General features: G+C 49.1%; 1 protein-coding gene across 1 annotated transcript; it reads left to right on the top strand.

Moving 5' to 3' along the window:
* Positions 1–258: 258 nt before the first annotated feature.
* On the top strand, positions 259–11,568 carry LOC121362235 (nuclear autoantigenic sperm protein). The gene is made up of 15 exons (XM_041483567.1): positions 259–457; positions 1,202–1,252; positions 2,041–2,151; positions 2,668–2,748; positions 2,916–3,013; positions 3,739–4,596; positions 6,422–6,504; positions 7,398–7,474; positions 7,606–7,679; positions 8,630–8,818; positions 9,036–9,202; positions 9,616–9,669; positions 9,763–9,834; positions 10,771–10,902; positions 11,404–11,568. Exons 1-15 carry the CDS (start codon positions 396–398, stop codon positions 11,455–11,457), a joined length of 2,163 nt encoding a protein of 720 aa, XP_041339501.1. The 5' UTR covers positions 259–395; the 3' UTR covers positions 11,458–11,568.
* The last annotated feature ends 2,080 nt before the right edge of the window (positions 11,569–13,648 follow it).

Consider the following 13,648-nt stretch of genomic DNA (forward strand, 5'->3'; position numbering starts at 1 on the left):
GTGTTCGTGTCGCAGGGGAGAGTCGAGCATCTGCGTTAGCTGGGCACAAACCCGAGTTTGTTCAGAGCCCGGGCCGGGGTGCCAGAGCCTCCCGGGCCCCCAGGCTGGGGCTGAGGGGGTCCCACAGCCGGGCTGAGGGAGCGGGACTGCACCTCCCGGCATGCCCCGCGGGACCCCGCCTCACTCTCCGGCACTACACTTCCCAGCGCGCCCTGCGCGGCGGCGCCCCCGGCGTCCCGCGGCGGGGCGGGCGCGCAGCGTGCCGGGAGCGGTAGTCCCCCTGCGGCGCGCGCGCGCCGCCAGGCGGGCCGGGGCGTGTCCTCGGGGGTATATAGCCAGCCGGAGGGGCAGGGGGCTGCACTCTGCCGCCGCCGCCCCTCTCTCCAGCAGCTTCTATGCAATCCTCGGCCATCGCCGCTCCCCCCTGCGTTGAGCCCGCGCCAGCCTCCCAGACTAGGTAGGGCCGCGCGGGCTGGGCCCGGTTACGGTGTGTGCGTGTCGGGGACGGGGGGCATCAGGGGAGGGGGGGGTGCGCCTTCGGGCCGCAGGGTACCGGAGGGGATGGGGGGTAAGCGGGGCGGTGGGCCGGATTTCCTTAGGGGGAGGGCCGGGGGTGCTGGTCGGGCTGGCGAAGCTGCACCCCCTCCTCCCCCCCTTTCCTCCTCGCCGGCGGTGGTACCTGCGTCCCCCGTCCCCCCCTCGCCGTTTGTGGTACCTGCCTCCGCCGTCCCCCCCCCGCCGGCCGTGGTACGGTGGTACGTGCCGCCGCCCCGCTCCTCCGGCGCCAGCTGGGCCCGCGCGGCTCGCGCGGAGCCCCCACGTGACCGCTGCGCGGCCGCCGCCATCTTTGTTGGGGGCAGCGGACGCCGCGGGGCGGGCTGGGGGGGCGTCACGTGACCGGCGGCCCGTGAGGAGCCGCCGCCGGGGTTTGGCGCCAAGGGCGGGGGGCGGGGCCGGCGGAAGGCGGGAAAGGCCCCATTGTCTGCCCGGGAGCGGCCGGGCCGGGGCTGGCGGAGCCCCTCACGGCCTCCCTCCGCACCGTACACCACACTGAGGGGCCTGAGCCCCTAGCGGTGGATGGGCACCGCTGATCCAGGGCTCCTGGTGCTGCTTTCGCACCCCCCGAGAGCTCAGTTGGTGCCGTGAAGTGGTTGGCCGGTTCTAAACGTGAATAAAAAAACATTCGATTTTCTGTTTTCAGGATGGAAGAGGAACTGGCAGCTCCTTCCACATCCACAGACAAGACAGACAGGTGAGATGGGAGTTGGGATTGTCAGTAGCAAATAACACAGAATCCCGGAGTTACTGTGTGAAAGGCAGAGGTCACCCTTCAGATCCCTTCTTAGACTTGGAGTTTAGCTCCCATGTCTGATGTAGGTGCTGAAAACCTGTGCACACCAGTGCTTTGCACAAATCCACTGCATCAAGGCCTTTTCAGGGATTGATACATACAAAAATGTATCAAGCAGTTCTTGAAGTTTTTGGGTTTTTAATTAGTGCTGGAGAGGTACAAGTATGCAGCTGGCATGTGATACATGGTGTTCCTCTGTGGGTGGCTCCTCTTGTCCCAGTCGGAGGTGCTGGGCTGGACCTGGAAATGAAGCTGTGCAAGATGCACTGAACTGAAACTGACGCTTGCATCTGTCATTCTTGTCAGATGCACCATGCTGTGCTATGAAAAATTTTAACTTGAGTTTAATCTTCTTTTTCTTGATCTAGCATTGGAGTCTGGAGCACTGGTGCTCCATGGTGGGTTGGTGTGCAACTCCTAAAGTATATTTTTTAGCAGCCTTTGTCACAGCAGGTTGTGATACTTGTTGCAGTGATTGGATAAATTTGCCTGTGTTCCCTTGGTTATTGGAACTATCAGCTGTTTCAGATTTACACACACAAAACCAAACAAATTCCACCTACTCTGGTAATTCCAACCACTGTAATGTATGCAACTCACTATTCCGTAAAGCAAACTAGGTTTTGAAAGCTAAAGTTACTGTGAAAACTAACAGAATCCTTTATTTGATTTATTTTCCCTTCCTCTAGTATGGATGTGGATGGAGAATCAAAGAAACTATTGGGTTTGGGACAGAAGCACTTGGTAATGGGAAATATTCCAGCTGCTGTGAATGCATTCCAGGAGGCTGCAAGCTTACTGTGAGTAGTAGAAGGTTCTGTGTGTTTTTGCTGGGCTTGGGCTTCAGCTTGGCTGTTCTGGTGTGGATTATGCAAGAAAGATTGGGATTTTTACATAACATGTTTATAATTTATAATGCAGCTGTGGAGGGGACAAGCTATTTAAAGTCACCCAAGAGTTGGACAGTGCTGTAGTTGGTGTGCAGTTTAGGTGGCTTTTGTGATAAGCATTACCAGCAGAGTTCCCTAAGGAGGGAAAGGGGTTTGATAGTTTATTATGCAGGTGTCTTCTCTTGTAACTTGTTCACTAGTCTTGGTCAGTCTTTCTGAATGGTACTATTTGGGTTACAGATTAATTTCCTCAGTTGGATGTTTGAAGCCATATGTAATTGAGAGAAGCATTCAATATTTGTTTAAAACAATGGGAAGTAAGCCAAGAAAGTGGTCCTTTTGTTAGGATAGGAATATTTAATGTTCAAGTTCACATATCCAAATCTAAAGCAGGCACAGGCAAATAATTCTTTATTATTTTTGTAGGGGTAAAAAGTACGGTGAGACAGCGGATGAGTGTGCAGAAGCTTTTTTTTATTATGGAAAATCTCTCCTGGAGTTGGCAAGGTATGGTGACAGTTTGTCATTTGGTGAGGAGTGTGTCTGTTGCAACAGGATTTCACTCCTTTATGGGCAGGACTGTCCTGGGTGGGATGGGCTGTGGCACTGCAGCTTGTGCAGTTCAAATAATGGTATTATATATCCAAGGGATAACAAACTCCTATTCCCTTTAGAATGGAAAATGGTGTGCTGGGAAATGCCTTAGAAGGGGTGCAGGTGGAAGAGGAAGGAGAAAAAGCAGAAGATGACTCTGCACTGCCAGCTGCTGATGGTATGTAAAGCTGCCTGCCCTGCCGTGGAGGCCCCAGGCTGTGGTTTTTTTGTTGGAATGATCCAAGTTTAGTCCATTGGTATCTTGGGTAGCCTGAATCATTCTATTGAAACTCTTGGCAGTCTGAATGGACTCTGTTTCTGTTTGGTTTTTTTTTAGTCATGCTTAAAGATGAGCAAAATCTGTAAAACATCTGCAAGGAGCTGGTCACTGAAAGCATGTGTAAAGGGTCACCAGGCGTCCGTGTCCTGAACACTGCATTCAAACTTGCTTTCTTGAGCTTCACCGCTGATCCCACTGCTTTGTAACCTTGTAGCAGTACAGTGTGTGTAGTCCCAGGGGTCAGAGTCTCTGTACAAAGTCCCAAGAACAGTGGCTATTTTATGCTGCCTGCAGCTGGAGAGGATACAGGGATTCCTGTCCATCCAGACTGTTAAAGCACTGGCACCTCTCGCTATGCTGTGACTAAAATCGCTGCACAACCGCACACTGCTTGAGCGGCCGCTTGCAATGCTGCAGTCTGGGGAAGGGGAAGGGACTTAGATCAAGCAGCTATGTTGGTTGTCTCCTAATTCCTTGTACTTGGAAAATGAAGCTTTTAGGAGTGTCATCCAACTTGGTAACAAACCAACACACTGGAGGGTCTTGAGGGTGGTGTTGTCAGTGCTCGTTAATGTCTTTATCACTAAACTCGAAGAAATGTTTATGCTTCCTCAATCATGTAGAAGAAGCAAGGGAGGAGTTGAGAGAACAGGTTTATAACGCCATGGGGGAAAAGGAAGAGGCCAAAAAGTCCACGGAAGAGTCTACAGTACTCTCTGAGAAGGAAATCAAAGAAGAGGATGTTGAAATGAAAGAGACTAAAGAAGAACCCAAAGAAGCAGCTGTTGACAAGGATGCAAAGAAGCCCGAAGAGGCTGAAGAGAAGATTGAGATTTCTGTGGGAAAAGAAGAAACTTCAGAAGAGCAGAAGAAGCAGGTGCCTGTGAATGAGGAGGCAGCTGTGGAAGAGAAGGAGGTAGAAAAAGAGCAGAAGACAGTGCAAGAGGACAAGGTAGAGAAGGCAACTGAGGAGGAGAGAACGACAGAAGAGTCAGACAAGGAGGGAAAGGCATCTGGGGAAGAGGCTGAAGCAGGAGAAGTGGCTGTGGAAGAGAAGGGAGAGACGGGAGAACAGGCAGCAGAAGCAACAGAAAAAGAGCAAGCTGTGGAGAAGGGAGAGGCTGTAGAAGGGCAGGCTGAGACAGCTGTGGAAGAGAAGGCAGAAGCACAGGCAGCAGCTGCTGTGGAACAGAAAGAAGCTGCAGAAGGGGATGGAGAGGAGGCTGAACAGAAGAAGGCAGAAGAGAAACATGAGCCAGTAGAGACAGTTACAGAAGAGAAACCAGGTGAATCTAAAGAGACAGAGTCCTCAAAGGAGCCTGTGCCCACAGAGGGCAAAGAGCCACCTAATGACATGAAAGAAAAGGCTGAAGTTGCTGCTAAGGTAGAGAAAGAGGAAAAGAAATGTGACCTGATTGAAGAGGGTGAAGGTGCTAAGGTAGAAAAAGAAGAGAAAGATGACCTGATGGAAGAGGGAGAAGGTAACACTGAGAGGCAAAAAATACTTGTGGGTGGATGACTTGATGGATTTGGCTAACAATGGGTAAAAAGTGTTCCATTCAGAATTTTCTGTTTGCCTTAGAATAAGGAAAAGGCACAGTAAAGGGGCTCTTGAAGGACTTTACATACAAGTAAAGTTTCAAGGAATAGTGAATGGTCTCAGTTTCTCTAGACTAACGCTTAACTAACTGCAAAGCAAGTCTTACTTGAAAGCAAACTGACAGCCCTCTGAAATGTGTAAGTAATGGCTAGGCTGGTGGAGAATACTGAATGGATGTTCACTTGCATGCATCTGGGTGTATTGCACTAACCTTCACATAACTGCAAAGCACAAATTTCCTCTGGTTATAGCTGTGTTTTATTTTAAAATGGTGGTGAAAAAACCAAAACAGCTGAACACATAAATTTACTTCTCTTGGAGGAGAGGAACTCTTCAATTGAGTCTTTCTGATGGTCATTGCTAGCAAAAATTTAGTTGGAAAATCTAAACTTGTTTTGCTGAAGGCTCATTGCTGCTCTAGTACAGTCTTCTGGCTGTCCAGCTTCTGCCCTTCTGCTTCCCTGCTTTATTATAGCTGTTTCCTGGGCTCTGTTGAAGTAAGACTTGCACCCAGCAAGACTTGCACCCTTTGCTGCAGAAGTACTTTGTGGTCTTAGTGGGCCTGTGCCTTCTATTGCACAAGTTAATTGATGAACTGTAATTGCAACTTTGCTTGCCAGTAACTCATCTTCACAGACAGTGCCTTCAGGAGTGGCAGATGTTGACACTGAACAGTTCTGGAGCCTGGAAGGATTTATTCTGCTAAGCATAGTGATCACTCAGTGGTGGAGCAGTGGCCTAACAGGGTGTCTGTGTGGAGAGAGGATTATAAAAACCTAAAATAACCTAAGAGTAGTTACTTGCTCCTCACTCTCAGTGCTGAAAGGCTGCTGATGCACACATACTGCTGCTTTTTGCCCCAGGTCTGGGAATGTGAGGACCCTCTGGAACATCCTGTCCCGGTGCTGTGTCATCCCAAGCTCCTCCCACTACTTAAATCTTATCCTGACATCTCTTCTGTTTACCTTTATACAAGTGTCTTCTTGTCCACAGGTTTGGCCCTCTCAGTGGTGGGTGTGTGCTGGGAGTTAGACTAGTGAGTTCACAGGCTCTCCAGTCCCCCCCAGTCAAGCTTCTGTTCTGGAATAGCCAGAGGTTGTGATACAAGCATTGTGTGACCTCAGCCTGCAGACCAGCCAGTGCTCTGAAGTTATTAGCCATATTCCTTTACTGCACATTTTCCAAAAACATCTTCTGCTGCTAGAACAGATGATGTGATGCTTCTGCACAGTGTCAAAAGTCAAATTAGTACTACACAAGAGGAGGTTCATTAACATTGACACTTAAATGTGTGACACGAGAATCATGAACTGAGAAACAGACTAATTTGTGTTCAGCTTGGCAGCTATCTTGCTGAAAAGACTTTCTATAGCATGAAGTTTAGCAGCTGGCCAGTGCCTCTAGGGCTGCTCAAAATCTTGTGGCTGCAGTGAGAGCTGACAACAGATTGGTGAGAACTGAATTCTATGTAAGTTTCTGTTGTAGATAGTAAGAAGTTGAACTTATGGACTGCTTTAGTCTACAGTGCTGAATGGTTTCAGCAAGATGGCTGCTGATGCTGAGACTTTAATGTATCTGCTCTTCGTACATCACACCTCTAACCTGTCACTGGAAGGGTAAGGGTTGGATATAACACACTCTGCCTGACTCCATGTTGAGCAAGCACAGTAACCAGAAGTGTCTTCATGCATCTACTTGCCTTCTAGAAACAGAAGAATCTGAAGAGGAAGATAAAGAAAATGATAAAGCTGACGATGATAAGGAGAATGAATTGACAGTGGAAGACAAGGTGAGGTTGCTGAGGTCTGACACCAGTGTGTGTGGAAGGATGCCTAAATATTAGGCATATATTTATTAGGATGCCTAAGTATTAGGCCTAAATATGATGTTTGTTTTTCTAAAAGCTCATTTGTGTTTCATTTAGTTCTGTGTAGGAAAATACTTCTGAAAGCCAATATTGCCCAGCAATGGCCAGTGTTAGGCCTAGTCTGCATTGTAGCATCTTGCTCAGCTGTGTCTGTAGACTTGGGTTTGTTCAGCTGCTCTGACACAAATACTTGTGGTGTGCTGAGCTAATGTGGCCTGGTGGTGCAGGGGCAGGCAGGGAGAGCTGTTTCAGCCTGTCACTGGAGTTACTTGGAACAGTTAATTGTCTGCTTGTCCAGTAAGCTGTGATTAGGATGGGAATTGTTTGAGAAGTGTGGTGCTCCTCAAACCTGAGATGTACATTGATGTAGCAGTAAAAATACCTGGAAAAATTTGCAGCCTTTTAGAGTGGCACTAAGCATTCAAGATAACTGTCTGTCCCTTTCTCAGACTATTCTAACAAAGCTCAAAGGCTCATTAAAAAAAAAGGTGGACTGAACTTTATTTGGTTCATCTAAAGACAACCTAAACCAAGGTCTTTCCCCTGCTATTTCTGGAAAAGAAATTAAAGCATATCACAGAACAATGTGAGTTCATGTTCCATTGAAGCATCTTTACTCCAGGCAAAGTCTTGGTTGATGCAATAACCTCTTCTGCATATTCTTTTTTTTTTTTTTTTTTTCTCTTCTAGTGGTGAAATGTTCACTTCTTGCAGAAATGGATTCCTTGGTAACACTGGTTGGGAATTTAGTGGTGCTGTTTGATCTGGTCTGTGACCAAGTCACTTAATCTGTCATGCACTTCTGGTCTTTACAGGAAAGTGAGGAGGATGAAATTGGCAATCTTGAGCTAGCCTGGGACATGCTGGAGTTAGCAAAAGTCATTTACAAGAGGTAAAGACTAAAGTTTTAATGTGGGTATATGCCACAGAAACTCAGTGTAAATTGGATGGTGGCATAGCCAGTTAGAGAATGTGGCATGCTCTGATCTGGATTTGAAAACTATTTTTTTCTTCTGGCTGTAGACAAGAAACAAAAGAAGCTCAGCTCCATGCAGCTCAAGCTCATCTGAAGTTAGGAGAAGTTAGCATTGAATCTGGTAAGTAATGTAATTCTCATATTCAAAGTGTTTGGTTCTACTTTCTGTCACTGGGGTTTGTACTTTAAAACGAGCAGATGTGAGTTAAGGCTGTCAGGATGAGAACAAATTAGATCATGATAGTTGCAGCCATGTGAGAAGCTTTGGAAGTAATGGTTGGTGCCTTAAAAATAGGGTAGTCTGTGCTTTGCAGAACAGTGGAAAAAAAAGTTTGAGTAAGAAGCAGTGTGTTGCCAGCCTTGTGTTCTGCTTTCTGAAGTGACAAAACCTTGTTTATGAACTTGAGAGACGTGCTGAAATTGTCATGGAAAATAGTTGACTCTCTCAGACCCTCCCAAATCCTAGGTTGTAGTCAGGAAAGGCTCTTGTGTTACACAGCAGAAAAAAGGAGTGGGAGGCAAACCTCAGGTTTGTGCCTTGTAATGACTCACTTGCCTTTCATTTAAAAATGTATTGTAATCTTGTTAAATCCAAATGTACACTTTCTCTGGGGCAGGCATTGGAAATAACCCAACAGGTTTCTGGGCCAGGGCTGCAGAACAAGGGTTGTGTCTTATGTCCTGGAGCACAAGCAGGGAGAGCTTGGCAGGAAGGTGGCACTGTCCTTAGCTCCAGATCCGTGTTACAACTGGGACCAATTACGTTCAGTTCTTGGTAGAAAGTAAAGCAGGAGGATTTGGTGCCTGCTTTGACTTGGCTGCTCAGTTTTCTGTGCTGAAATTAAGACAAAGCACTCATGAGAAAACCAGAGGAGCTGGCCTAGATAGTCTCTCAGGGGAGGCAGAGTTGTCATCTGATGGTCTGAAATCAGCCATGCTGTGTTCAGTGGTGGTTCTGTTTGCAGACTGTATAATGTGTAACAAGACATGGAATAACCAAACCAGAGTTTAGATGGTGCTGCTGTGGGTAATTACTGAGGTTTGTAAAGATCTTGGGGCTTTCTCCTGTAGAAAACTACACGCAGGCAATCGAGGAGTTCCAGGCCTGCCTGGCCCTGCAGCAGAAGTACCTGGAGGCTCACGACCGGCTGCTGGCTGAGAGCCACTACCAGCTGGCCCTGGCCTACCACTACAACAGCGACTTCGACGAGGCCGTGCTGCAGTTTGGGAAGTCCATGGAGGTCATAGACAAGAGACTGGGTACGTGCAATTCTGAAGCTGTCCCGTGAGTTTTCCCAAGGCAAAGTAGTGAGGTGTGCTCGTGGTCTGCTGCGTGCTGTTGTATCTGAAAGTGGTGAGACTACACCAGGGGCAGAATTTGTAAAATGTTTGTTAGCAGATAGTTGCCTCTGGATGTTGGTAACTGGACAGTTACTTTGTCTCGAGGTGTTTTGCCCTGATAACTGTTTCATCCCAGCAATACTGACTGAGCGAATAAAGAAGGCAGACTCTGGGTCGCCTGAGGACGAGAAGGAGATAGAAGAACTGAAGGGACTGCTTCCTGAAATTAAAGAGAAGATAGAAGATTCAAAGGAGTCACAGAAGAGTGCAAAAGTAGCTGAGCTAGGACTGAAAGCAACTCTGGTGAGTGTGTGTGTCCTGTGGTTTCCTTTTGACCCAACCCTTCTTCCAGTGGAATGTAGAATAAATCAGTAATGGAAGGAGCTCAGACTTGATCAGGGACTGGTGGTTGCTCACAGGTCTTACCAGGCTGTGTTTGTGAGAAGGAAACTGAGGCAGCTGATGTCTAAAGAGGATATTTACTAAGAGCCCTGATACTAATTGTTCCAAACTAAACAGGAATTTGATATGCTTCTGTGGCATTTAATGTATCAGGGCTGGAAATGATGGGTCAGGCAAATGTGGAGCGCACATTGCATCTGTCCTTACAGAAGTGCAGAATCCAGTGTTGGGATGTGGAGGACTTGGACTTTCTGTATCTCACCAAGTTCCACATGCATTGTCTGCCACAGTCTGTTTTTTCTGCTTTTCTTAAGGTTGGAACTACATCTGGTTTTGCACAAAGTGAAGACAGTGGTTCCGTGTCCACAGTAAGTTAATCTGAAATGAACGCGGTTAATTCTCATCTGCTCTAAGGATTACTGGTTGTGTTTGCTCATGTGTCAATGTCTGTCTTGTAACAGATTCCAGTAAGGAAAGGAGCTGATGGTGCATCTCAGTGTGTAACAGACATCTCTCATCTAGTCAGGAAAAAGGTGAGTCCAGAAATTACTTGTTAAACAAGCAGTTTGTTGAAGTACTGCTGGCTTGCTCTGTGTAATAAGATTTGTCTTAAAAATCTTAACTTAGTTGTATAATGGAAAACACTCCAGACGTAAAATCAGTAATATTTGAAACTCCTTTCCACTGGGAGCCAATCAGTCTGGGAACCATCTGGCCTCCAGGAGACCATTCTTGGTGGTTCAGCACCCTGCCTGACCCACACTGATGTAAATCTGACCCAGTTGTGTGGCTTCTGCAGGTGTTCCCTGAACAAGATTTTCCTCTGCTGAGGACCCTCAAGAGCAGCAGGGTCACCTGCAGATCCCAAGGAAAGGGCAGGAAACCTTGGGATCACCTGCATATCCCAAGGAAAAGGCAAAGCTGGGCTGGGTTCCCTTCTTTCCAAAAGGAGATTGGGACTTGGACTTTTAATAAATAGTAAAGCCACACTGGTGGTAATGACAAACTGCCTCTTTAGGAGATCAGATATTGAGAATGTCGTTCCTATGTGTTCTCTAGGAGTGTTTGCTGATAAAAACTAAGGTCTTATAGGTGATACTCTCAGTTTTAGGTTACCTCTGTTTCATTGACAGGTGTGCCTGGAGTGACTTGGAGCTGCTTTAGGTGATTTCAAATGTAGATGCCTTAAGTCTACCCTGGAACAGTTACAGGCTTAGTGGTTGCCCCTTTCTTTACCAGAGTGTAACTACAGATAACTCAGCTCTAGAGATCCTGGCACCTAAAGTGTCACTGTAGTCGAGACCTGGGTCTCAAAGCTCTGGCTAAACCCCAACACTGGGGAGTCTGTCCTGAGCCTGGCAAGCAGAGGTTGGGTAGATGATGTGCGGTGACATCTAATGCTAAATTTCTCAAAATGATTTGAACTCTGATTTGTACTTAGTGGAGATTATAAACAATTTTGTCTTCAGAGGAAACCAGAGGAGGAGACTCATCAGGGAGACAATGAAGCCAAGAAACCTAAACCAGAACCAGCTGTCAATGGTGGTGGTGGGGACCCTGTCCCCCATGGAAATGAGGTTGCAGAAAAAATGGAAGAGGAGGTGGGCAGCTGAGCCAGGAGTCTGGGCTGTGCTTTTTATTTTATTTCTCCCCTCTCTGTTCAGGGATGGTTCTGTGCCTGGTAGATGTCCTGATTTTATTGCCTGCTGTCCTTTACAAGGTTTCCCAGATGAGATGAAGACTATTCCTAGTGGGCAGGTTGCATGTTGTGCTGTGGTGCTGACCCTGTGTGGGCTGGACAGACCCAGCCATGGAGCCCTGTCACCTGTGGGGTGGGACAGAGACAGGTTCTGGGTGGTTTTTTGCTGGGCTCAACTCCAGCACAAAGGTCTTCCCCCAATTTTTCATGTTCCTGGATTTTATTACTTACCCTTGGGCTGCACTTGTTACTATCAATGCTTTAGGGTAGTGTTGGGCTCTGGAGACTGGCAAAGTTCACATAGTTAAGACTTCAAATTACAGAACCCTTGGGCTGCTGCATGAGTTGGTGCTGTAGGACTGTGTCTTGACTTTTAAAAACAAACCCTTATCTTCTCTTTTAGACAGAGAAAAGGCCACAAGCAGAATCAGGGGCTGCAGTTGAAAGCACAGTATGATAATGATTCTTTAACCTTGGACACTCCTCTCCTTACAAGGAAAATGGTTTTGTATATAGTGTATTTTTTCACTTTTTGGCAACTTTTGTATGACTTCAATAAAGATTGTAAGCAAATGGTCCCTGTCTTGACCTTCCTCCTGTGACAGGTTCCATCCTCTGCTCCTGGCTGTCCCCGTGGGCTGCAGGTCTCAGCCCTGGCCCACTGCTGGGCTCATGCTCCCTTTAGCTTTAGCATTTCCACCCACATCTGCCTCCTCAGGAGCAGAGGGTTGGATGGGCCAGGCAGGGCTGGCTGCTGCAGGGATGAGAGCATTGCCTGAACTTCACTGTCTTGTCCAGGGACCTGACCTTTTTTCTTCTGGGGCCTTGTCAGAGCTGGGGCTGTGTTTTGTTCATTCAAGGCTGAGCCTGAAAATGGTGGGGAAGGCTGATAATGAAAGAGCTTTGTAACATCCTGGGCTGGGTTGCTGTGTGTTTTATATCTCTGCTCAACCTCCACTTTGTACCCAGGAGGGGGTGCAGGAGCAGGTGCTGATGGTGGGAGGCAGGGGCAGGGCTGTCCCCTGAGCCAGCTTGAGTGCCCAGGTGGGGCTGGGACCCTGCCCTTGGTTGTGTATGTATAAAAAAAGGCCAAGGAATGAAGAGAAATGAGCTGAAGCCTTTAATTTAACGTGTAGCATAGGGCTTCTGACACTTTAGAAAGCTGGCTGTGGTTTTTGCTGGTTCCCAGGGCTGAGCTGCGCATGCCCTGGGTTAGGCTTTCTCTACAGAGGTTGGATGTGGGGATGTGCCCGAGGGCAGGGAATTTATTGTGCCCCTCCGTGCCCACTGCCTGTCCCCAAACCACCATTGTGAGCAGGAGTGGTTGAGCCATTCCTCTGGCTGTGGGCTCTGTCCTGAGGTGGAGGCTGAGCTGTGTCACTCAGTTTGCTGCTGGCTTGGGGCTTTGCCTGTCCTTTTCCTGCTGAAATGCCCAGAGCCTCTTTGGTCCCAGCAGTGGTCCTGTACCATTCCACCCATCCCAGCACTGTGGGAACCCGGTACCAGCTGCACAACTGAACCCATCTCTGCAGCTTGAACACAGGTTTTGCCTTCATCACCCTAACAGTTACCGGAGCCCCCGTTTGCTGGTGGAGGGGGTGGCAGGGCAGTCCAGTGGGGCCATGGTCTGTTCCTGGCTCACCTTCGGGGAGCCCTCTCTTGTGCCGGGGGCTCCTGAGCAGGAGGAGGGTCCTCCAGGGCCACAAAGGGGGTGAGGGGGAGTCCGGGGGGCACATGGGCTGTGGGTCTGCCAGGCCCCAGTGCTGGCCTGGGGGGCTCCTGGGAAAGGAAATAGGTGATGTCAGGGGGAGGAGGGTCCTGGCAGGGTGTGAGCTGCCTGGCCATCCCCTCACAAGTGGCACTGGGTGTGCAGAGCAAATCACAGCACTGGTGGGGACTCACCTCCTGCCCCAGTGGCTCTATCCCCAAGTGCAGCAAAGGGAGCTGTTCCCAAATGTCCCTAAGCTGGTACCTCCACACCCGTCATCCTGTCCCAGTTGTCAGCCCAATCCCAACTCCCCTCTCCCCTCAGAGAGCTGGAAATCACTCTGGACTGAGGCTCTTACCATGAAAAGTTCTGGCACAGCAAGGGCTGCTGGCAGTGGGGAGGCTATAGGGTGTGGGAAGACAGGGGGGTGCAGCCATGGCCTTGTCTGCTCTGCGTGGCATCGCAGCATTCCCACCTCTGCCTGGAGCCGGGCCAGTTCCTCCGTGTGCCGCTGGGCTGCCCGTGAGCCTGGGCAACAGGATTTGGTCACTGTGGGCTTTACAGCAGCCATTTTCCTGGCACCTCACCAGGCCTGTGTTCAGGGCCCCAGGGGACTGGGACTGCTCACGGCAGAGAGCCCACCCCAAGCTGCAGCCAGTATTTCTAGGAGCCATCCCCAGCCCAGAGCTCTGATGCTGCAACCACAGAGGCAGCCGGGGGCTGTGGGGTGCAGATGGGGAACCTATTACCTACCAGCATCTGCTCTCCTCTCCCTTCTGACCTTCAGCGCCAGCAGTTCATCTTCCAGACGCCGGTTCTCCAGCTCCACGGCCAGCAGCGCCGCATCCAGACCGTGAGTGCCAGTGCCCGAGGGCTCTGCTGGAACAGCTGGGAGTGCCTCAGGTGCTGTCTGTGGGGCCACGGTTCCTGAGGGGGGACA

Source organism: Pyrgilauda ruficollis, unplaced genomic scaffold, assembly GCF_017590135.1.
Source record: "Pyrgilauda ruficollis isolate IOZ18807 unplaced genomic scaffold, ASM1759013v1 scaffold6, whole genome shotgun sequence".
NCBI classification, from domain to species: Eukaryota; Metazoa; Chordata; class Aves; order Passeriformes; family Passeridae; genus Pyrgilauda; species Pyrgilauda ruficollis.

What these genes read in the sequence shown, in the direction of transcription:
- LOC121362235 (XM_041483567.1), top strand. Translation starts at nt 396, where the DNA reads ATGCAATCCTCGGCCATCGCCGCTCCCCCCTGCGTTGAGCCCGCGCCA. An exon ending in CAGGAGGCTGCAAGCTTACT is followed by an intron (nt 2,152 to 2,667) that starts GTGAGTAGTAGA and finishes TTATTTTTGTAG; the next exon opens with GGGTAAAAAGTACGGTGAGA. An exon ending in CTCATCTAGTCAGGAAAAAG is followed by an intron (nt 9,835 to 10,770) that starts GTGAGTCCAGAA and finishes TTTTGTCTTCAG; the next exon opens with AGGAAACCAGAGGAGGAGAC.